Raw genomic sequence first — 26,066 nt, 5'->3', positions numbered from 1 at the left:
TTGTAAGCAATCAGTTGCTGCTTTGAAAATGCTGGGCTTCGGGTTTGAGCTTCTTCGATGACAGACCGAAATCTGCGATCGTGTGCAGTTTCGATCTGTGCTTGCTGCTGGAGCACCCCAAGCCGGCTGGTTTCAGGGCTAAGCCACCCTGTAGAAGTGGTGAAGAGAGGGGAGACTGCCAGCAGGGTCGAGGAGAGTCGCATCTCTCCTCCCCAGCTGGCCATTACTCCCTTTCCCAAAGGCGGTTGCAGCGGTGGTCAGAAATGGCCACCTCAAAGAAGAATTCAACCATAAAAGAATGTGCAGGAGGAAGATAAGAAGAGAAAGTTTTGGCTGACTGGATCAAACTGAAAAAGCAACAATATAAGGTACCCTGGAATTTGAATTATAAAGAACAACATTGTTCCCAAAGAAGACTTTGAAGTGGCGAATGAGAGAGGGAAGGGAAAGGATTTGTTTTGTTTTTTTCATTTCTTCCCTATATTGACACCTAAGAGATTTAAGCAAGAAACCACCAAAAATCCACTTTGACATTAACAGGTATTTAAGCTGAAAATAAAATGTCAAAGGGATAATAAAGATTTCTGGATTCTCAAAAACTTTTAAAAGAAGGAAAAAACAAAAGGGTGGGATCTGGAAAAATGGAGGAGACCACCTGGAAGTGAAAGGAATTAACAGTGAAACTTTAACAAGATTCCTAAAAGATACATTTTAACTGAAACTTTGTAACAAGATAAGAGAACCCCAGGAAGAGAAAGTGGAAAAAAGAAGCAAGAAGAAACAGCTTTGGATTATTTGGATTACTTGGTGATTTTTGGATTTTTGCCTATCGGATCTAAAGGACTAAAATTAATCAGGTGGTTATTTAAAAGTTTTTAAAATGGTATCACTCTTGGAAGAATTGAGAATGGAACTTAAAAAACAGAAAGAAGATGCACAAGAAGGAAGAGGTTCTTTTGGCTTCGTATTTCAATTTTTAGAAATGGAGATCCTGAACTATGAGAAACAAGAAGAAATGCCTGTAGAACAAGAAGGGCGGGACAAAGAAGAAGCCATCTTCAATGACCAAGTATTTCTATGTGGGGGGGGGGAAAGGAAAGGGGGGAAAGAGAGTGAAAAATTTAAGATTTGAAAAAACAACTCCCAAAAAAGAATAGTTTGAAAAGTAATTACAACATTAGGAAGAAACAGAAGAGAGGATTACAGAAGAGAGAATCAGAATTAGAGAGAGAAGGGGTCAAGGGAGAAGAAGAGGGGAAAGAGGGAAAGGAAAAGAAATTATAAAGGACAGAAACAGGACATAGAGAAACAGGGAAAATGTATAAGGATTAAGGGTATAAGCCTATTTAGAAGACACAGAGATAATGGGTAAAAACTTAATTGAAAGGGGGATTCCGCAAGGGTACATAAGATAGTATTGTTATATTAGAAATAGAAATGAACTTTGAAAATATGAAACAAATGTGATTAAAATGATAGACAAAATACTCATTGTAATGTAATGGAATATTTAATAAATAAATGAAATAAAGAGAATGAGAGAATGAAATTAGGAAAGAAGGGGAACATTTTAATTATTAAAAATGTGTTATAAAAATTTAAGTGAAGAGGAATATGAAAGAAATATGAAAAAATTATGGAAATATTATAAGCGTTCCTAGAAGTATGATACCCCATTGAAAAGAAATGTTAAAAGATGTCAATGATTATAACTAACATTAAAGATAGAGCTGAATTGGAATAGAATAAGTATTTTATTTATTATTGTTATATATATATATATTCTCTTTAAGAACTTAGTGCATATTTTAAGAATGTACCAAGCAGAATTTGACTGGAAGTTATGTGTTATATTGAATGTTATAATTGTAAAGGGATAAATTGAAGTTTAAATAAGAGTTGAATGGATAAAAATTAAAAGATACAAAGGTGTCATACTCCAATTAGTAACTACAGGGAAAAAAATTGTTTAATGAGAAAAGAAAATATGAAATTGAAACAGGACAGACAAAAGTATAAATATAATGACTAGAAAGATATTGAAACTTAGAAAAAGATATATATATATATATATATATATATATATATATGAATTTAGAAAGGAATGAGATAATTAAAAGTAAGATTGAGAAAACTAAGGGAAGGGAAAAATTATTGAGAAAATGTTAAAATAGTATTAAGATATGGAATAGAACACAAAGATGAATGTGAAATTGAATTTGTGTCTGTATGGAGAAGTGTTAACCTGGGACCATGCTATTCTCAAAAAAAGAAATTTTACTTGTATTATGTTTTGTGAAAACCCAAATAAAATTTTTATTAAAAAAAGAAAAGAAAATGCTCCTTATGAATTGCCTTACAAATGGGTCTTACCCTGAAAATGTAAACATCCTAACTACAGTACTCAGGAATTCATAGTATTATTGCTGAGGATCTGGCTTTTAAATATAATTGAAGAAAGAAAAGAAAACGGTAAAGTACTTTGATCTATTTATCTAAAGTCCAAAAGACACAGAATTTAACACAATCTTTTAAAATATGCTAAAACATTGGAATAGATTAGCAGTCATACAATCCCACATATAGTGGAATATTTTTAGTAATAATTTTCATACATAGATTTATAGACAGATACACGCACACACACAAATGTAGTTAATTCACATGCCACTCACAATTGAGGAGAATACCTTGATTTGGGGGAAGGAGAATAGATGACAAGTATAAAAATTTCAAATTAAAAAATCTTTAAAGAAAGTTTATTATTTCTAGTTATTTATTATTGTGTAGAATTCTGGGGCTCGATTCATGTCTAGAATGTAATGCTATATTCTATATTATTGTATACATTAAATCATATTCTTGGGCAGCCGGCAAGAATGGTGAAATGAATTGTACCGACTCATGTTAGTCTTTGATATTGATACTGATTTAGTCTGATATATCAAGACATAGATTTTTTTTTTTTATATTCTAGTGCTTAACAAACAGTTGCAAAATGACAGTAATGTATAGAGTGCTGATGGATACAGATTGTCTTGTGCTGGCTATTGAGGACAGAAAATGGAACTTTTGTGACATTTTAAAGAGAGAAAACAAACCCAAGGACACTGTGTTCTGAGGGGAGAATGACACACACTACAAAGAAGTAAATAACTTTATAAAAATAAACAAGGTTAAAGTTTTCTGCAGGAAAACATGGGTGAAAAAGATTATATTTTTACTTATATTCACATTTCTTGTGAATAACTGAACGAAGCTGCTTGAAGAGAATTTTCTAAGAATGCATTTACTTTTAATGAAAGGATTCTTAGATACACAAGTTGAGATAGGCTACAATACAGACTGAAAGGAAAATGCAGTATACAATGGATACTATAAAACCAGATTAATAGAATAGCAATAACAAGGTATCAGAACAGCAAACTTTTTTCTACTTATTTGGCTGCGAGATCAATTGCGGAGAGAGGTATGTTTTATTTGGTTTTGTTGTTTTCACATTGCAACCAAGCAGAAATGAAAAAGAGGATACCATTATGTGGCAAAACTTTAACGTGTTTTTTTTTCTGTTTGCTAAAATGATAGAATTTCAACTTTTCAGCAAAAATAACACCCTTAGTTTTGAGCTAACCCCTGACCTTTGGTTGCATTTTTTGAACTGGAGCTGTTTTCTTTGCTTGTTGTTGGTGAAGAGAGAGTTACAAATCTCATTTTTAAAAAAATACAGGATGCTTTCATGCTTCTTAGCTTGCTTTATTCTGTCTCTGTCTCTCTCTACCCAACCTACCTCACTGGATTGCCCAGAGTATGATGGGTGGGAAAGCATACACGCAGCTCTTTGCTCGTTGTTGGAGAAGAAACGCCTATTAGAAGTATAATAAGAAATATCCAGACGGAGTTACATTATCCTGAGCGTAATTTACTCTAAACCTGGCTAGATGAAGTTTATTATACGCCTGGCCAAAATGAAGTGGGAAAAGGAAAGGAACAGCATAAAAGGGACAAGATAGACTCTTTTTCATCAATCCCATTGGATTCTTCAATGGGTTGATTCCAGGCAGGGGAAAAGGCAGCGTTTCCTGGGAAGGAAAGGGGTGGGGAGAGATAGTAGAGATTTACTCGGGTTTTACTCACTGAACGTGGGTATAGGAAACGTGGGAAGCCGACCTGGTCTGATTTACGTCAAACAAGCTGAGGGAGGAGCGTGGCATTGGGAGAAACGAGGAAAGGGGGAGGGGAGCAGCGAAGGCGCCAGCCAACATACGACGGCTGCCGCTGGACAGTCGCTGCCTAAGTGCCCCGGCTAAGCTCCGCGTCGGGCTGCTGGGAATCAGGAAAACGGGGAAAGGGAGGCACCCGAAGCGGGTGGGTCGGCTATGGGAAGCTCAGGAGCCTGACCCGGGCTTTGTCAGTCGCTGCCAGAACAAGGCAGAAATCTTTCCACGTTCAGGCCGGCTCGGTTGTGGGAAGTTTCCCATTGCTAAGGAGCAAAGCAGGGCGGGGACTGGCTGAAACGAAGGACAGCGTGGTCGCGTGGGGGAAGCAACAGCCTTGAGCGCGCGTGGAGCTTTCTTTGAAAAGCCAGAAGCGGCGCCGGCTCGTGTCTCCCCTTCCATCCCTGGAGCTGCTACTTAATAGGCGGAGGGGTGGTGGTGGTAAACCAGGGGCGGGGGCGAGAAAAAGAAAGAGGGCTCAGCCTCTGGAGTTTCCCCCGCGGAGTTAGCGCGGGAGAGCGGAGAGGTTCGCCCGGGCATCCTTCCGAGAGGATTTGAGTGGGAGCCACGCGGGACCTGTCGCCTCCAGAGGTTGTTTTTTCCCTCTCAAGACGGAGCAGCAGAGCATGGCAGCGGAAGCCCCTGCCGTTTCCAGCGACCGGAATCAAACCTGGGGCTCGCCCTGGCTGGACTTCAACGCCTCCAGGGCCTCCTTCCATCAGCCCTCGGGGAAGGAGCAAGCCAGCTTCCTCTCTGAAATCGGCGTGGAGAATGTCGTCACCTTGATTGCCTTCGGCCTCATTTTCACCCTGGGCGTGATGGGCAATTCTCTGGTCATCACGGTGCTGGCCCGGAGCAAGCCGGGCAAACCCCGCAGCACCACCAACATTTTTGTGCTCAACTTGAGCATCGCTGACTTGGCTTACTTACTCTTCTGCATCCCTTTCCAGTCCACCGTGTACATGTTGCCCAACTGGTCTCTGGGGACCTTCATCTGCAAGTTCATCCACTACTTCTTCACCGTCTCCATGTTGGTCAGCATATTCACCCTGTCGGCTATGTCGGTGGACCGCTATGTGGCCATTGTGCATTCCAGGCGCTCCTCCTCCGTCCGGGTGTCCCGTAACGCGCTCTTGGGGGTCGGGATCATCTGGCTTCTCTCTATTGCCATGGCTTCCCCTGTGGCTCACCACCAGCGCATTGTCCATGAAAAATTCCTCAACCAGACCTATTGTTGGGAAGTCTGGCCCAATCTCCAGCACAAGAAAGTGTATGTTCTGTGTACCTTCATCTTTGGCTATTTGCTACCTCTGCTGCTCATCTCCTTTTGCTATGCTAAGGTAAGTGAGGTTGATAAGGGCGGAGGATCTACCCCGACAAATGCATGAGAGACAGCGTCTCCCAGGATCAAGGAAACTTAGTGCGCAAAAAAACCCCAAAAAAACAAAAAACAAAAAACCACACAGTAGTTTATCCAGTGTCTATATCCAATGATAATATGGAAATATGCCACTTGTATCTTACCTCTAAGGTGCTTCTTACTATTTCTTTCATGTGTTGTACTATAACGCCAAAGGAAATAACACTTGAGTGAATAGTCGAGAGAGGGTTGTTTAGTGCTGTTTAATTCCAGCACATAAGTTTAATGCAGGATACAAATATATCTATAACATTGAACAACATAACTAGGGTTAAAGTTACATTTTGGGGGTGTTCTGTCGAACACATAACAGTTCAGATGTATAGATGCTTAAGGAAGTCACAGACGGAAGTATTTTGGAAGATATTTTGGAGCAGGAGTTTTCAAGTTTTGTAGCACTCTGATCCCTCAAATGATAAATGAATTTATCTCAGGTTGCCCCTAAAAAATTAAAACAAACGGATTTGTTAGAATTAGGTTTGGAAAAAGAAATTGATATAGCACTTAATAATTAAATGTTAATCTGTATGTCAGGGTGGTTATTAAACTTCGTAGTGTTCTAGCTGCCCATCAAAGGAAAAAGCAGAGCCCAGAGCAAGTTTTGTATTGCTCTCCTCTGCTTGTGTTTGGTTAATCAGGGTTGTTTGCTTTTTTGTTTGTTTGGTTGGTTGCTTCCTTTAAGTTGCTCATGAACCTCTGTTTTTCTGAATCACCTATTAAAAGCTGACAAAAATTGGGGTTCTTGGAATATATCCCAGAATTGCCATCGGTGGCTAAATGAATGAAATATTGACTGAGGTTTGAATAAACTATTACTATCAAGGGAAATAGTCTGTTATGTTTGGTAAAATATGAATTGTGAAGCCACAATGCTGCATCAGGAGTATCAGTTAAAAATATGCTGTTGATTTTAGTGTTTAGGATAGGAGACAGTCCGCTGATGAACTCATTTGTGGCTGAAACAGACAGAATCAACAAAAATAATGAGAACTCAAGGGACTGAATTGCTATATTCCGATTGATTATTCACTTTCTCTAAATCTTGAATCTGGTTCCCTTGAATATGAAACAATTCACACAGTTCTTTCTCTAAAGTTAGGACTTGTTGCTGACATGCAAATAAATTATCACCTACTTGAAAGCATCACAGCTCGTAATATTGATCATTTATCTTTGAAGTGTTCACTTTGGCAGCACATAGACTAACATTGGTAAGATGCAGAGAAGATAACTTATCTCTGAACAAAGTTTCAACTGTGTAATGAAAAATCAATTTCAGAATAATTGTAAGAAATTTCACTTGGAATCTCTGTAAGTCCAAGTTTTCCAATGCCCCTGTTCTGATTACTATCTGCATTAAACAGAAAAGCTGAAAATAAAATAAAATAGGAGAAATATTCCATTTTAAACACTAGAAATAATAGAACATGTGATGGGGAGGGAAGGGAATATGCCCATGCACATCTTTTTAATGGAGAATTAAGCAATGGGACAATTCTGCTGACCTACCTACAGTCTAACATAGCAGGAAGTCTATGCTGTTAGCATTCAGCATATCGTAAAAGTCTGCAAAGCTTTCCTTATGTAGCTGCCTGCCTTGTATTTGGATAGTAGAAAATATGGCTAATGGTATCATTGCTTAGATGCTTTTCAAGATACATGTATGGGGAAGGCTTCAGTGGAACAAAATCATGTTCTGTGTCCTGCTTCTGGAGACATGTCTGTATTTAAGTAATGGTCAATGAGGTGAAACTGTTGGTACCTAGTATGCACATACCTTTACGTATTGGGTTCTTGGTATTCTCTCAGCTTGTGTGGAAAATAATCAAGCTTTGAGAACACCAAGAACTCAATGGTTCCAACCGGAGCTACATGTATTCTTTAGTTTTGGATACCTTTACATGCTAGAATTAAAAGAGGATTATCTGATTTGTAAAGGACGAACCTATACTCGCTGACTCTGTTCCTAACCAGTACAGCTTCTTGACAGTCTTTGGCCACCATTTCCAACAATATATATATGTATCAATGCTAGGGATATCATTAATAATAGGAGAAAATGATTCTAATGTTAGATATTTCCCTTTAAGTTCTTCTATTAAAACCAATCCCTAGTTTTCTTCTCAGAAAATGAGAAGTCTTGTGAAAGATCGACACAACGGCTATCTATTTTTAGATAATATTAATACTACTTGCAATATCATGGAATGGAATGCTCCAGCAATACCACTTGTTTTGTCTATTCTCTTTTTACTTGCTGGCACGAGATATCTTCAAATTCCACAGTTCCAATTATGCAACTGTGCAATTATGCACATATTGTTTGGCCACAAAAGTTATTCTGCAGTGTCCATGACTTGATGTAGCTGTTTGTAAAATAATTGAAGGGGTGGGTGGGAAATAACATCTGTGCTGACCTGTTTTTTCCATCTTAACATCTGGAATTATTATTAATTTTTAAAAAGTTCATTAAAATAGCATTTCAAAAAAAAAAAAATAGGAAAAGAACCAGATATAAATATGTGTAAAAGATTTTTTTTTTAAAAAAATTGCTATTTCCCCAGAAGCAAAAGGAACTATATACTTAGTAATTATTTGTTCTATTTCATTCAATCCATGAAATATCTCATAAGAAATTACTTCGTATATTTATGTCTTATTTTTTTAGAGTTAAATATGGGATGTTTTTTTTAACTTTTACCATTAGGAAAAGTGTAACATGATTACTGGTGGGGAATGGAACTGGAGTAGCATAATTTCTCCACTTTCCCTCAATTCTATCATTACTTCTAAAGATGATGCTATGATTTTGGTTGGTTGCCACATCTACGATAAGTGTTTTCTTCCAGTCCACCACAGGCAGTGTCCTTAGAAGAGAGAACTGAATGTCAGTCTCTTCTGTTGGAACTGATGTCTTCATTAGTGCACTTGAGTTGCCAGTAAGGTATCAAAAGGTGAACAGACAGGATATGGGACTTAACTGTATTTAAATTTTATTAGTTTGCATAGTAAATTTATCATGAAAACTAATAAGAATAGAAATGCAACATTAAATGATTAACAAGCCATAAAATGAATAAGCTTAGCTAGTGAGGAAAAAAAAGAAAGGAGAATGAAGGAGATGACATGGAAGTCATTCATTTCTCCCTTTGTAAAAAGAAAGAAAGAAAGAAAGAAAGAAAGAAAGAAAGAAAGAAAGAAAGAAAGAAAGAAAGAAAGAAAGAAAAAAGAAATTCAAATCTGAACAAACAATACATATCAATACCTATGTTGCCTATTAGGTGCAAAGTTATACAGTATTTTCAGATTTCTGTAATAACTGTTTTATCCAATCCTCGGCCTGAAAATTTGCAATTGTAGATTATGTTGATAAATTGCATATACTGTGGTTATAGCCAAAAAGATGTGCAGTCTTAATACAAAGCAGTTGATCTAGAATCAGAAACCAATAAACCAAATAATCTCAGCCCTCAATGCAACAATAGCAGGAAATGACCAAATCACATAGGTCACTATTCCAATTTCAGAATAACATTTCTAACAGCAGGGTGATTATCACCAACCCTATTAAATAACCTCTGAAGTCTCCAGCATGAAAGAAACTTTTAATTGTATTGAGCTCATTTTGAAGTCAGCGGAAACTGATTTCATGTTGTGTATTGATTTTCTACTGTTCTGATGAGTTTGCTAAAAAATGAATAGCTAATATTAATTTCTTCAGTTTCCAGGAAAGAATGGGTTAAGAAGTAGAAATAATTCCTCCAGAATATTTCTTTACCATGGAGGTAGAGTAACATTTATGTCTAAACCAAGTAAAATAAAGATGTGCTTAAGCTGAATATGTAGCCCAGAGCTAAATCAAACTCATTTGTTCATTCTACATAAGTTTTAAATTCAATTTCTGCAGAACTAAGTTGACCTAAAGAAATTACATTATGAGAGGAATAGTTATTCACTGCCTTCCGAAGACCTGATTTAACCACTACCCTACTTTTAAACTGGGATTATAATGCTTATCTTGGGTAAATAAATAAGTATTTGGTAAAGTATTTTCATATATATCTTATAGAGGCATTGAAATAAATTGCACAGAAATTAGTTGTAATCATAGTAAATGTGGTTTACTGGCATGAGATAAAGATAAACAATATTTATAGAATAGAATAGAATAGAATAGAATAGAATTCTTTATTGGCCAAGTGTGATTGGACACATGAGGAATTTGTCTCTGGTGCATAAGCTCTCAGTGTACATACAAGCAACAAAGTGATAAATCATAAATCACAATCATAATTCTATAAGATACAACCAACAAAATGATAGTCATAGGAGTAGGAGTAGGTAATAGGAAAGATGAGAAGTATAATATTAATACAGCTGGTTTTGAATATACCATTCAAAAGAAAAAATAAAAAAGCTAAGATCATAACAAAAAAAACTAGAACACTCCAGCATCCAATACCCAGATGAGCAAGGATAAATACCAGGCAAATTATCAGAAAATAATACTCTAATCTCGAATTACCACTACCAACACTAGCAGGACAAGCTACTGTCTATAAACAGAGAGCAAGTTGCCAAACTCACTAGCATTAATGAAGTTACCTAGCTGGGTAATGAAACATATGTAAGCAAATAGCAGTATTCCAGTATTTGAGAGGCTGCCATAAAGAGGAGGAGATCAACTTATTTTCCAAAGCACAAGAGGACAGGATAAGAAATAATGGGTAGAAACTGATCAAGGAGAGAAGCAATCTGGAATTAAGGAGAAACTTTCTAACAGTGAGGACAATTAACCACTGCAATAGCTTATCTTCAGAAGTTGTAAGTGCTTTATCACCGGATGTTTTTAAGAAGAGACTGGACAGTCACTTGTTTGAAATGGTATAGGATCTCCTGCTTGAGCAGAGGGCTGGACTAGAAGACCTCCAAGGTCCCTTCCAGCTTTATTATGATTCAAACAACAACAGGTGAGGAGATGCGTACCTCGATGTGAGTGATATTGAGTTAGCCACGCCCACCAGCTAAGCCACGCCCACAGAACCAGTTGTTAAAAAACTTGAATCCCACCCCTGGTGACTACCATCTTCCAACTAGGCTCTGTGTGGCTTATTAAACCTTGAAGGAAGTAAAACCACTTTCTACTAATACTTAGTTATATTTTAGTGGAATTATCAATCTCTTGGCCTATATGGAATCCACTGTCTCAAAATGAGATGTGATATATCTGAGAGCACCTCATAATTTTAAATTCCTTTCAATCACACTAATAAATATAATATATTGGACCTCTCAGGGAGGGAGTTTGTAAGGCCACAGAGTGGTTGATGTGTCAACAAGATCAACTGATCTATTACTGCATAAAAATCCTCAAAGGGCTTTTGCCAGATGGAAAGGTTTTTCTAAGTGCAATTTATATGTGTTTATTTAAATACATTTTTTCAGTGCAAAAGCATTCTAATTTTAGTTAGGAATAGACGAGAGGGTGATTTTATTGTATTTAATTTTTGATGCATTTTTCATTTTCAGCTTGATCATGTTTTCTCTCTGAAGAGCATGGATGTTAATAACAGGGCCGGCTCACACTCGAAAAATGAAGAGGAGTTATAATAGGTCTTTCAGCCTGAAAAGACTAAGTTGGAAGAGTCTCAGACAGGGAAAGCAGCCTTGCCTAGCAGCCGGAAGAAGCATCTATTGCTAGCCTCAGAGGACAAAGGGATGGAGCTAAAGCCCCACCCCCACCCCCCAAGGGCCCTCCATGAAGAGAGGCGGTTTGAACAAAGGCATTCAGGAAGCTTATTGGCCAGAGAGAACCCTGCCCCTCTGAAGGAAGAAATTAGGGTCTTGCCACTCCTGCATAAGGAGATATGTTGGTGGCAATTTTCCATTGATCTCACCATTATGTTCTTCAGCTCCTTCAGAATAGTGATCCTAAGCTTTCAAACCATGTTTGCTTGACCCTCTTGGTTTTAATTTAAATTGGTTGAGTTTTTATGGGCTTGATATTTGGGTGTTTGTTCAACCCTTTTTACCATTACAGTTCTGTTTGAAAACCTTTTAAATAAACATATAAGACTTTATCTGCATGCCTGTGAATACTGTGGACTGTAAGCACTGGACTTTTCCCCTTCAACCAAAAAGAATGAATTTCTGAAAACTAGGTACTTCAAAAGGAATTCTTTATTGAAAGGAAGTGATCCCAGTACTAGTCAAAGCAGAATCTAAGATGCTTCCAGGCATACAGTAATAGATAAAGGGAGTTAGAATCTCTCCCCTTATTCTGATGTGGATTTAGTCAAACAAAGAACCAACATGTTAATTCCCTCCTCCTCTTTTCTGGGAACGTATCTTAGAAGAGTTTCCCAGGGAGTATCCTCCAGAGCTGGAATTTTTATGGTCCCTTCTCCTCTTGCTATCTCTCCAAGAGGTGACAAGTTTCTAGACATCTGGCTCCAGTCCTCCAGTTGTATATCATGTGCGAGTTTTACAGATTCAATATAAGATTTAAGACATTCAGGTTACATCAAGAAGGATTACTTGTACCAACTCCCCCACCCCCCTTCTTCCATTGAAGAATGGCAGATATACGGATCTGACAGTTTAGGGCAGGTCCCTGCATTGTTACTTAATTATAGTTCATCAGAAGATACTCTATTTAATCAGGCAACATTTTCCAACAAGCCTATATAAATTTTGAAATGAATGTTATTATTTGCTAGATTTATGTAGTGTCTTTCCTTCAGGAGTTCAAGAGAAGACTTGAGATGGTGAACACCATGCACTCCAATGTTTTGGCCTAAAATAGTTTCAGCCTCTAGCTTACAGTTTATTTTATTTACTAGACTTAGTTTGCCTTTATTACTTTATAAGTAAATCAAGGCAGTGAACATATATAATCCTCCTTCCCTCCCCCCAAAACAACTCTGTAAGGTAGGTTGAGGTGAGAGCTAGTGACTGGCCTAAAGGCCTCCAGTCGGCTTTTGAGGCATAAGGGGACTAGAACTCACAGCCTCCTAGTTTCTAAGCCAGTAAAATAACCACTACACAAATCTGGTTTTCTGTGTCTGGTTCCAGGCTTGACATCTTCAAGAAAGGCACATTAATGCCTCTTTCAAAGCAAGTGATGCTATCTCCTTTCAAAGAGAGGTTTATAACCTCTTGGCCGTAACTAATAACATTACCGGGAACATGGAGAAAATTGAAGTAGTATTATTTTCTCATTTCTTTATGTCATTTTCTTTTTAATTTGCTTTACCATCCTTTCTCCAAATTTAGTTGGAGTTATCAGGACATTTTTAAGTAAGCGTTTTTTTCTAGTTGCTTTCCTAGTGTTGTAAGGCGTCCTAATATTGCAGCATTTTAGTAACTTAGCAAAGAGGTCTGTTTCTAATGCTAATACATAAAGATGGATGGCAAAACTGGCAATTGCCCTTGGAAATTGTGGGAGTGTCATCATTTGAGACTTTCAAGAAGAGATTGGACTGCCATTTGTCAGAAATGATGTAGAGTCTCCTGCTTAGGTGGGAGGTTGGACTAGATGACCTACGAGGCCCCTTCCAACTCTGACTATCTGTGAAGCTCCAAATCTGAAAGCCTTTTAACACTGATGTGAATTTTTCTCAACTGGAAAATAGCTGAATTTGCTTCAATCACCAATTCTCTTCATTCTCTGAAACAATCTTTTTTTCTTTTTTTCTTACCTTACTGGGCAAGCAGTGATAAATTACTTTAGGTGCGGTATTTTTTTAAGAATCTATTTTTATATAGCAGCGAAGGACAGATGAGTTGCAAAAGTCTGACTTGTTTCTCCGGAGGATGGTCTTCAATGATTATTTTCCTTTCTGTTGTTGAATGAATGAAGGAAAGAAGAAATGAATGAATATGGATGGATAGATAAACCGCTCCATTTAATTTATCATATTGATTCCAATACTAGCTATTACTAGCTATGTTTAAATCATACCTACTGTTTTTTTTAAATAATTTGTTTATTCAATGTTTCAACAATTAAAAATAAATTTTCACATTTTGCAACGTTACTATAACAGTGTTTACATTTGTGAATATCCTCTATTACTGTATTATCCATCTCTATATTTAAATCTTCATTCTTCATCATTCTAAGCATTTTATACATATATACATATATACATTAATTTACACATGAGCCTTATTACTTTGTGATTTCTCACACATTATCATTTGATGCCTTTGTGTCTTTGCCTTATCCATTCGTACCAAATATCCCATATCTTATAGTATTCTTCTTCTTCCTTATTTTTCAATGTCTTCATCAATCTGTCCATCTCGGCGCATTTGTATATCTTATTAATTATTGCTGTTTCGGGGGGGGGGGGGTCGTAGCCTGTTTCCAATTTTGGGAAAAGGAAATTCTAGCAGCAGTTATAATGTGGAGCATTAAATATTGGTGGGTTTTTTTTTTCAGATTAGGCTTTAGTATGCCTAACAGGAAGATTTCTGGTTTAAGTTTGATTCTCTGTTCCATTAACTCCTCTAACCAGGATTTAATTTTATGCCAGTATCTCCATGCTTGAGGGCATGTCCACCACATGTGAAAATACATTCCCTGACTATGGTTACATCTCCAGCATTTGGCTATCATATTTGGAAATATTTTAGCTATTCTTGCTGGGCGGGAGGTGCCAATGGTAAAACATTTTATATAAGTTCTCTTTGTAGGAGACCGACAATGTTAGCTTATAATTTACCTGCCAAATACATTCCCACTTATACCTACTGTTTTTAATTACAAACTGAACAAACTCATAAGCAGTTATCTAAAAGCACTGGTGACATCACTTGTAAGACAATGCTTTATTTTTAGACAATTTAGACAATACTATTCAGATATGATTATTATAAATTTACTGTAGTATTTAAATACTAATTAGGCAATTTATATACAATTTATTATTTTACATTTTCCCAGAATTAAAAATATTTTACATGTATTTCTATTGATTCTTGATTCTGAAAACAGCATTTTACAACTATTGCATATTCATTCATTGATTCATAACCTCAACAAACAATTTAAAAGTTCCAGGAAAAAATAGTTTTTAAAAGCAGTACTTAGTCTGAATGCTGAAATGGTAGAGGAGGATTAATTCAATAATCAAAATGAGAACTGGATCCAAAGAGCTTTGTATATGAACAAAAGATATAGTTTGCTATATAGAGAGAAATTTAGGCTGTTTCCCTTGGAAATGTTATGGTATTGTACCATATTTTGTGCTGAAAACTGTTAGAGTGGGCCGCAATTTCAATATACTCAATCTATGAACAGAAGTGATTATGCCCAGTAAAATGTAGCCTATGGAAGTCATGAAGCGGTAAGTAATTGCACAACATATAAATCATAACAAGAATAATTCTGAATAGTGAACCTTTTATTTAAAAAAAAACTTGCTGAATTTACAGATTTTAAAATCAGTACCGGTAATTTAAAATAAATAATTGTAAAATATTATTAATGGGCTGAAGTACTATATTCTTTTTCTTATTAACAAGAAAAAAATATTTTTGCTTCCTGACAAAAATTCCAACAGTTCTTTTGCTTACTTTCTATATTTTTCATACTTAACACTCCAGTAATAGAGTTTTACTACATTACAGAACATTGCATTGAATCTCAAGGAGCATTTTTATAAATGGAATAATTTTCTCTATTAATGATTAGTTCCTCTAAGAGATGACTGTTTTTTAATGATATCTGTTTTGATCCACTACTGTGTATGAAAATGACATATGGAAATAATCTTCAAGTTTTCCTACATTCAAAGAGTAGTAAGGAAATTAATATTGAAATATTTTGTTTTATTGGTTTGCAATGTCTTACAATGAGGCATATCTAAGTTATCTCTGCGTATTTTATTTTATTTTTAAAAACAAGGTCAACAAAGAAATATGTTAATTTTGCTCTCAGGAAAGGATAAAAGTCTAAATAAGTAGTATACATATAGACATATCTATCATACATTTATAGAAAAAAGAAGGATTTTTTTCTACAACATGAAAATCTGTACATTAAAAATTATAGTTATGGTGAAGGAAAGTATGGAAAATATGGAAAATGTGATGATTTTACTATATATTTGAGAATTACACCTGTGTATGATTTCTTAATTTTCTGTATTATCCATTTTGTGTATGCATGGTAAAGTCCTCTTTTGTCAACTGAAAAAAAGCCCATTTTTTTCTGATTCTCTAACAGCACAGTCTTACATAAGTCAATCTGAATATAAATTATATAGGATTCAGTGCACGTATTCTTCAGTGTACAATTCTATGCTCTTATACACAGGTGTAATAATCTACAACAGGCAATAGATGATCATAATATTTAGCAGTATTTATTTCTAGCAGTAGTCATACTAGCAAGAAACCTGCATCTATTCTTAATACAAGGATTACTTTCTATCTCAAGTGAATAAAAATAATGTAGATTATTTTTGCATAGTATATTCACCTTTTCCTCACCACCAATAACCACAATAAATTGCTTTTTCCTTACTTCTATGTCACAATAACCAACTGACGCATATTTCTGACATATTAAACTTATAGATGTGAGATGTAGGTTTGGGGCTGAAAATTAAAAAAAGAACTTGTGAAAGAAGGAAATATATCCCGCTGATTTTATTTTATAGGAAAGGTAAGGGATCTGAACGGACATATAATGCTTCATTTTTACATTGAACTAAAATGTTTAAAAGCTAAAACTAAAATGTTTGGCTAGCCTTCAACTGTTTGTATAAACAAATCTTTTTCAGTTTTAAAATTCTTAAAGTGGCAAATGAATCTAGTCTGTCTTACTAACCATCACAAAGTTGCTGTGAAACATTTGTACTATGATTATCCTCAAATAAAAGTAGGAAGACTACATCTCCAGAGTGTTTATAGTTTGCCTTAGTCTAGCCAAGTACAGTAGTTCAAAGGCTACTCTGCAAAGAATCATCATCAGTCAATTGCAGAAGGTGGTTTTACTTGGAACAGCTTACATCCAGCGACAATGCCTTCAAAACCATCAAACAATTCCTGCCTATTGCAGGTCCTTCAGAAGGGATCGATTGGTGGATAAAAATCTCAAATACAGTCTAAACCAGGGGTTTCCAAACTTGGCAACTTTATGACCTGTGACCTTCAACTCCCAGAATTCCCCAGCCAGCATGATCTGAACATCTAACTGACTGTGCTAACAACTGTTCTAATAATGATTTTTGAGCTTCTTCTCTCTTCCTTTTTTTCTTAATTAAATGAAGTTCCACCAAATGAACAGTTTCTAATTACCTGAAGGAAAGCCTTCATTCTCAGCTTCTCTGAGTGAGACTGTTTCATCTCAGGTAATCAGAAAATCAGTGAAACAATGGAATTGCATGTATTAAATAAAGCAAAAGAACGACAACAACAATAATACTTTAAAAAATCATTTTCCTGATGGATTTTGAATTAACAAAATTTGCTGGCATTATATAAAAAAGTCTTTGGATGGTGCTGGCTCTTTGGCTTTGTAATGGAGATGAGCACCGCCCCCTAGAGCCAGAAACGACTAGCATGTATGTACGAGGGCAATCTTTACCTTTATATAAAAAAGAATTTTACTGACTACTCTTTCTACTAGTATAATAGAAATAAAACAGCCCTTTGAAACAGATGTAGAGGTAAGCATGAGCCATGGTGGCACAGTGGTTAGAATGCAGTACCGCAGGCTACTTCTGCATGCCTACTGGCTGCCTGTAGTTCGGCTGTTTGATTCTCACCAACTCAAGGTTGATTCAGCCTTCCATATTTCCAAGTTCAGTAAAATGAAGACCAGATTGTTGGGGGCATGTATGTGGATTTTGTAAACTGCTTAGAGAGGGCTATAGAAAACTGTGAAGTGGTAGATAAGTCTAAGTGCTATTGCTAATGAAGTTTTTAATTTTTTTTTTGTTATGCTTGCATCTATGTGGATCTTAATAATTTTGCATATATAGATTTAATTTGTGTGTTCTCTATACCTATATCAATCATTTATATGTGTGTGTGTACTGTATGTATAAGTTTGTGTGTGTGCCTAGAGACAAAAAAATACTGATCTCCAGGAAGATCCACCCATAGAAATAAAAAGGGTTTGTAATCATATTTGGAAGTTAAAAGTAGGTGGACATAGCAAATTGTCCAATGGGATAAAGCGATAGCCTGAAGTATGAGATGAATACTTATAAACTGATGCCAATCTGACTAGGATTTTCTTAAGCTGGTTTAGGATCAGACTGATATGTACAGAGGACAGGTATGTGCATATATGCTCTTAATCACTGTGAATGTGGCAACAGGTGAATAACAATTATGTTAATGTGTTGCCATATGTTTTATACAGAGATTATTTGGAACAAGAGTTCCAGTTTTTTTCAATAGAATTTTGCAAACCATGTGCCTCAAACATTATTTTTCTGCATTTGAGGACAATTAATATATTTAGCAAGTAATAGAATACAGTTGACGTATCTCTGCTGTGAAAATCAACTAATACCTTTTTAAAAGAAAATGCAAAAAAATACAAATAAACTAATTATATGAAAGGTACTTATATTTTTCAGGTCCTCAATCATCTACATAAGAAGCTGAGGAACATATCAAAGAAGTCAGAAGCATCAAAGAAGAAGGTAGATAGCTTTTTAAATAAAACAAACTATGGTAGAGCAATATCTTTATTAAACCAATTAGTATGTCACAAAGTAATCTGAATGTGTTTGAGTCCCTTTGTCATACTATGATAAAACAAAAAATGATAGCTTATATTGGAGTTGCCAATTAAAATACCTCACCAACACCAACTTTCATAAGAAAAGTCTAATAGTCTCTCCATGTGTTATTTTTAAGATATGGCTTTAACCCAGGGGTGGGATTCTACAAGTTCAGACCGATTCTATAGAACTGGTTGTTATGATTCTGTGCAGTTCAGAGAATCGGCAAATCATGCCCCTGGCTGGCCCTTCCCTTCTCTGCCCACCCTTCCGCTCCCCGCCCAGTCAGTCCTTATCGCACATGCCCAACATTGTGGACATGCCCGACATCCTGATAGGTTTCTTCCCTGCCCAGTCACTCCTTAAGGTATTTCTTTCTTTCCTCTCCCAACCATTAGCTGTTCCTATGGTCAGCTGTGCCGGGATTCCCCTCCTGTCTTACTGCTTCGCCCAGGAGGCTTCCCTGAGGCCCAGAAGGCTCCAAAACAGAGGGTGGGGGGGTGCTGCGTGCCCCCTCCAGGCTCCATTTTTTCTTTCTCAGCCCAGGGAAACCTTCTGGGAGCAAAAAATCTCCCCAGGAGGCTTCCCTGAGGCCCAGAAGGCCCAAAAAACCAAGGTGGGGGGCTGCAAAAAAAGCCATGCCCACCCAGTCACATGGATACGCCTACAGAACCGGTTGTTAAAAAAATTGAGTCCCACCCCTGCTTTAACTCATTTGGGTAACAGAGTCCCAACAAGATAGTTTTAACCCCATGTAATTAAATTAAAACTAGAATAGTACAAATGGCTGAAATTTTGAATAATATCTAAGATATTGGAGTCCTTTCAGGATTTGGGGTGATTAAAAACAAGTTTCACAGTCTGGCTTTGATGTGTAAACAAAAATGGTTTTAAAATGTATTTTGTGTTTGATAGAATTAGTCTTCACATATTTTATTTTTTAAGGAAAATGTATAAAATTACAATAAATAAACAATAACAGTAGTGTAGGATTTCCCTGGTTGCAAATCCTATCAATAACAGTATAATGACTATAATGGCTGTAACATAATAAGATGTTGGAAGAGATTCTCAGCTATTATATGCAATTACCACTTTCAAAGGGCTCATTTCTCATTTTTTAAACTGTCATCAGTTATAACATATGCACCTCAGGATTTTTAAAAAGGACAAAGTAAAGATACCTATAAATTAAATGTAAGTAATATATCTTTTGTTTTAGCTAGGTTTATGGACAGAAAGAATTATAACTCTATATTATCAGCAGATGATCATCGAACACAAGTTGATTGGTTAAAAAAAACTCCTTAGTTAAATTAATGACAATCAGAGCCTTTTGGATGAAGATAAATTAAGTTTTTATTCAATTTTATAATGATACCAACTGTCAAATCAGATAATCTGTGGAAAATTGACTATTGGTTATCTGCATAGGCATTTGACTTAAAAGTTTCTGGACCAGTGACTATCATCTCAGTTTGAAATCTCTTCATGGTTAGTTAAGATCCAGGAGTTTACATGGGGCTTTGAGTTTTAAAAGTTTTGACAAGGTTAATACAGAATTTTCAGCATGCTAATGGATAATTTGAAAAGCACTCCTAAGGATATAATTCAGAATTGAATGGCTCTTACTTCAACTTAAGTGTTCTTAGGATTGTTATCTGTGGATTTGAAGGGCTAAATTGCTATCATAAAATAATACCTTGCTTTAATTTTATAAAACCTCTCAAGCCACTGGAGGATTTGCTCAACACATATCCTTTCTGTTTTCATTGCTTTTATGGTGCATTAGTAATTATTGGTACAACTTAATCACGTGACAGCCTTTTCACATTATTTATTGTTTCTCTTTCTTAGACAGCTCAAACTGTCCTTGTGGTTGTAGTGGTTTTTGGGATATCCTGGTTGCCACATCATGTCATCCACCTCTGGGCTGAATTTGGAGACTTCCCCCTAACTCAAGCTTCATTTTTCTTCAGAATAACAGCACATTGCCTGGCTTACAGTAATTCTTCAGTGAATCCTATTATATATGCATTCCTTTCTGAGAATTTTAGAAAAGCCTATAAGCAAGTGTTTGAGTGTCAGATTGGTCACAATTCGCCTCTGAATGAAGTGAAAGATAATAAGAGTAATATGGACACGCCTCCAGTTACTAATTCTACACATGTTTGAAGAATGAATGTGGTTGGCTGTTCTGCTGCAGTTTCATAAGAATGGACTTGCTCTTGCTGCTTTTATTTTTAAAAAATGCAATTCCCAAAGTGAGCAAATATTTCAAGTTTCGTATTGGTCATTAGTATGCAACTAATCAAAGTTCAATTTATTTTGTTGCTGAAAAGAGTAAGAAAATCTGATTCATAGACAAAATACTCTAATACCCTTCTTTCTGAAAGAATTTTGAGTGAGATTTTTTAAATTAAAACAGGAATCAAATAAGATTAATATATAATTCATATTGATCTAGTATATTTATGTTATGCTTAAAATATTATTTTCTTTCTTATACAAATTTACTAATGTAAATCACCTAAGCCATTTTTTTCAATATGTATATTTCAGTTTGTGTGTATTCCAAATGAAATGGGGTTCAAATTGAACCAGAAGAATTTGAATAGTTGAACTAGGATATCCTATTATTTTCATGAATTGTGGAATGACTCCGTTACCAAAGTTACATATGATCATGGGGATGCTACAACATTGTAACTGAAAAAATAGTCATAAGTCACTTTTTTCACTGATGTTTTAACTTCAGATGGTCACTAAATGAATGGTTGTAAGTTGAGAACTATCTGTAGAGTAGACCCTTGCATAAAATTAGTTTGTATAGACACATTTTTAGATTTTAAGTCAAGTAGTTTAAAATTAATAGTATTGTAATTCTACCTTCATCAATAATTTTATGCATAGCATATAGTTTGCTTATTTATTTAAACAATTCTGTAACTTGGATCCATGCTAACTATTTATCTGCCTGGCTTATGATTAGAGTTGATTAGTTAGTTGATTTCAAACTAGTTGACTTTTCTAGTACTTGATATTTACATAAACTGTATAATGCCAGAGATACAAATTATGGGAAACTACTTACTTCTACTGTAAGTGTTTTTGATAAAGGCATGGGATACCTTCCTGTACATTTTGGGATGAACTGAAAGAAATTATAATGAAAAACTGATCCTATCAAGCATTTTTTTAAAAATTATGTTTGACTTTCAAGAAGGCTAAACTTCAAATCCATTCTACAGATCTGACATGTTGAATGAGGGAGTACACAGTTCATTGTTGTAAGTTACAAAATGGCTATTTCTCCATTTTGATGAGTTCCTTGGCTCTGATCATTCTGCCACAAATGGTCAAAATGTTCCAAAGATTGTAGAATAATAATAATAACAGGTCAGATGCTGGAAGCTCAACTGTAACAAGGATGAGATGATAACAGGCAGTGTTACAAAGAAAATATGCAGAACTAAAAGCACAGAACTAATCTGCACTTAATGAGGGCCTCATTCACTGACGGCTTGAAATTATGACAATATTTAAAAAATGACTTTACAACCAAAGCCTGCATTTATGACCTTTGCATCATCCTGTGATCTATATTGTACACATTGTTCTGTGCCTAACCTATTGTTGTTGTTTTTTACCCCCATGGTAGAGTGGAAAGACTACAGAAGAAGAGATTATAAGAGAGTAAGCAGCCATCCAATGTGGGGAATACACATTGAAAATAATGCAGTGGTGCTTGCAACCCTAAGTGTGTTTGGAGCTGGGAGCAATAAACCAGATATGCAAACAGCCTGTATATACCCCACTGGGTGCCTTAGTGTATGAATTTCCTAATTAGATGTGTCTTTATCTGTTAATTTCAGCACATAGGGATTGTTGTATATCACTGGTGCACCATTCCTAACCCACATCAATCATGGTATAGGTGCATTCCTCATGCATGCATATTTGATGAATGAGGAAAGATTATTTTTTTAAGATTCTTTTAATCCTGTCGTTAATATTTCTATGAATAACTCAAGATAGAAAACATACCTAATACTTATTTCACCACTGTTTTCACCACAACAACAACCATGTGAATTGGGTTGAGAGAGAGAGAGAGTGACTAGACCAAGGTCACCCAGGCAACTTTCATACCTAAGGTGGGACTAGAATTTAAGCTCTCCCAATTCCTAGCCTGATGCCTTTAACCACTAGTCCAAACTGACTCCATATCCGGTGGGTATGTCTTGCAGATATATTTAAATTTAGGTGGATATTTGTCTCACTGATATATCCATGTGATCTGGAAGGAAGCTTGTCGGGAAAAGCTGTTAAGCACAATGACTACCTGTGCGAGTTTTTTAGGGTGAGGTAAACCATCTTTGGTATGCTAGACTCCCTTTTAAAAAGAAAAAGGAAAGAAAAAAGTGACTTAGCAGGTATTTTCTACAACTTATCCGATTCTCTTGTTTCTCTTCAGATAGATCATATCCCATTTTGCTCAAGGATTCTGTAAAAATGTTAGGTACTCAAGATTACTTCATTATCATACTCTACCAATTAACCATCAATATCCAATAAATGGGAGCAGCAGAGGACACTTTGACTTTAACCCTTTGAAACCTGTATCATGTACTGTTTTTTTCTAGTGCTTGATATTGCATCAGCTTAACATTCCACATGTCCTTAAATGTGATCATGAGAATGTCTCAACCAACAGCTACGGAGCAGATTGTTGATGCTGTCTTATGGAAGCATTAAGAAAATGGCCTTTTTTAAGAGGGAGATCATAGGTGCATAGAAATTTTGCTAAAATAGATATATAAATAGGCATGCCGATTATAAAGATGTTAATTAAGAGCTCTATATTCCCAAAAATAAAATTCTTTTCCATCTTGAATGATTCAAAACAGTCAACCGAAAGAAAATGCATGTTTATGAACATTACACTCTTTTGGATACTTAAAAAACACTATTTTTCATAGTTGTGTATCTTGTGAACTGAAGAAAGAAGCATCGCTAACATGTAACAAGTAAATGAGAAGAAATGAATGCTGCCAAAGACTGAATTTAATTCAGAGCTGTGCACAAAAGATCACAAAGCAATGACTTTAAACAGATTGCACTACTGGTTTAGTTTCTGGTATTTTGTTTTTCCGCTGAAAAATTGCATATGTATTTCTGTACCTGACTGTATAGCACAAAACATAAACACTGCTTGATACTGCATTTGTGCCTTAATATTGCATTTATTATAATGTTTCAGGTGGGGCATTTTTTTGAGTTTTTTAATTTACTTAGTTACTGGATAGCCATATACAAAGCTTTGTGGTGACACATCTTTCGGCATCATCTTATGGCCTAAAATTTCTTGGCCTGTGTGTGTATTTGTACAAAAGAAGCAGTTCTGCTATACCGAAGATAAAAAAAAATCTCATTGTCAAGATTGAATCCTAGGGACTTCCTTTACATATAGATGCAGTCATATATGTAAAACAACAGTATAGAACTGCTTTACCACAGTACCCTCCTAGGTTCTTTATTTTTCTATTTTATTTTTGATTTCCTGGTGCATCCCACAAGTCTGGTGCTCCCTGGTAGTCTGTTACTTACATGGCCCAACATTATTAGTGCCCAGGTTTAGGTAAGATAAGCCTGATGATGCAATTCAAATTGAGACTAAAACAGCACTCAACATATTTATATAACAATCATTTCATTTGCACCAACGAAAGTAGTGCTCCTATATCACACAAACACTTAGCTTTTACATCTATGATGTGTGACAATTGCCCACCCTGTACATTCTAGGGTATCTCTTTCTGCCAAAAATAAGTAAATGTAATGAACATTGTTTTAAGCTGAAATTCCTAATTGCTCTAACTTTTTAAAGTACAATAACGGTGTCAACTATTATTGCTATACTGTTTGTAGAAGATACTGCTTCCACGAGTAAGAGGAATAAATAGTCACCATCAAATCATATTGTAGTGACTTCCTTAATAAAAGGGTAAATAAAATTATAGCAATTGGTGAAATCTATTTAAAAGCATCTACCTACCTATCATCTATCTGATGTGCATCATGACATAAATTGGTGTTTGACATATATTTACCCTTAGCTCTTTCATATGCCTTTTGAAAGCCACATCTGTCTCTCTCTCCCTTTTTGCCTTACCTAATACATAAATGCATGAATATAGCTGTTATTTTTTCCAGCATCATTCCATCATGTATTAAACTAATCCCCCTGTTTCAGAATATGTCTTATTATATTTAACATTTATTCATCCTTTGAATCTCCTCTAACCTCTTCCAATTCTGTTTTTATCCAGTTCTGTTCTTCCACAGGTGCATTTTCCATTTTCCATTGCATCATAATGTCAACAAACAAATACATGCAGAGAGAGGGGGAGAAAAAGGTAAAGGAGGCAAGAAGAATAAATTAGTCTTAGTCTTCAACTGACAAATGTGTTAGGAAAAGTTAAAAGACAACAAAAGAAACAGTTATTTTGTTCATTTGAATAAAAACAGATCTTAGGTTAGCAATTTGAATTCACAATCTGCTTCATTTTAGCACTGAGTAAAGAGTTACTTCGCTTTGTTTCCCAATTACTTACTTAGTAATCCTTACTTAGAAATATCATCAAAAGTTTAACTTTTTGCTGCCAATAATCATTTTCATGTATGGATATGTTAATTGTATACTGATTAATATATGTCAGTAGTTCACAAATACTAAAAGAGCTGAATACAATACTTTTATAAAATGATAAATATATTAAATTATGTTTGTAGGCCCAAATGTGATAAGATGCAACAGAGATATTACATATTACATTTGAAGTAGAAGTTATAAATATTTATTGGATATGATTGAGACTCACTTCAAAGATGAGAATATTTTAGCTTTCATAAAGAATGGAGATGATGAGTGAATTAACCCAACTGAACTTTGACTGGTGACTATAAATTCTAATTAGGCAAAACCAAGAAAAGAGAGATGCTAATTAGGAGGAGGATGTTTTCTAAATTTATTCTGATAATTTATTGGAGTTATAGATGGCAGATCTGGAATGTGATTCAGTTTGGATAATACAGGAGGTCTCTTTATGTGTACAAGAGAGAGAGAAAAGAAAAGGAAAAAAGGAAAGAAATAAAGTTTATGTGCACATAAGAAGAGGATCCTTTTATTTCAAATTTTATTAAAAGATAGTAATACTGGGGAAAAATATTCTGTATGTCCATTTACAATACTTCACAATTAACTCCATATCACTGTGTCCTCAAAGTATACCATATGTTTGGCAAATGAGTTGATATATTTCCTGGTCAGCTTCAATATAACCTAGAGTGACCTTTCCATTTACATTGATGAACACCTGTGTCCCATTAAGCCTTTGTCAATTTGGGCTTTCACCAGAGATTGTATTCAGCAGGTTCTCTCCAGTTCTGGAGAACCGGTAGCGGAAATTTTGAGTAGTTCGGAGAACCGGCAAATACCACCTCTGATTGGAGATTTTACAGTATCCTTCCCCTGCCAGGCCCACCAAGCCACGCCAACAGAACTGGTAGTAAAAAAAGTTGAATCCCATCACTGGCTTTCACATAATACTATTAACTAACTTACAGAAAGTGTAAACTTGTGCCATATTCATTATTTCTTACTACGATAAGAACAATACA

General features: G+C 35.5%; 1 protein-coding gene across 1 annotated transcript; it reads left to right on the top strand.

The window, feature by feature from the left end:
* Positions 1–4,358: 4,358 nt before the first annotated feature.
* Positions 4,359–24,360, top strand: GALR1 (galanin receptor 1). Its single transcript, XM_026669926.2, has 3 exons — positions 4,359–5,554; positions 18,237–18,302; positions 20,241–24,360. The coding sequence occupies exons 1-3, from the start codon at positions 4,841–4,843 to the stop codon at positions 20,556–20,558; spliced, it is 1,098 nt and encodes a 365-aa protein (XP_026525711.2). The 5' UTR covers positions 4,359–4,840; the 3' UTR covers positions 20,559–24,360.
* Positions 24,361–26,066: the final 1,706 nt, after the last annotated feature.

The sequence above is a fragment of the Notechis scutatus genome, chromosome 3, assembly GCF_049901735.1.
Source record: "Notechis scutatus isolate UNSWTSFEM ecotype Mainland chromosome 3, rNotScu1.2, whole genome shotgun sequence".
Taxonomy (NCBI): domain Eukaryota; kingdom Metazoa; phylum Chordata; class Lepidosauria; order Squamata; family Elapidae; genus Notechis; species Notechis scutatus.
This window is presented reverse-complemented; position numbering and strand designations above follow the sequence as displayed.

What these genes read in the sequence shown, in the direction of transcription:
- GALR1 (XM_026669926.2), top strand. Translation starts at nt 4,841, where the DNA reads ATGGCAGCGGAAGCCCCTGCCGTTTCCAGCGACCGGAATCAAACCTGG. An exon ending in TCTCCTTTTGCTATGCTAAG is followed by an intron (nt 5,555 to 18,236) that starts GTAAGTGAGGTT and finishes TATATTTTTCAG; the next exon opens with GTCCTCAATCATCTACATAA. An exon ending in CAGAAGCATCAAAGAAGAAG is followed by an intron (nt 18,303 to 20,240) that starts GTAGATAGCTTT and finishes TCTCTTTCTTAG; the next exon opens with ACAGCTCAAACTGTCCTTGT.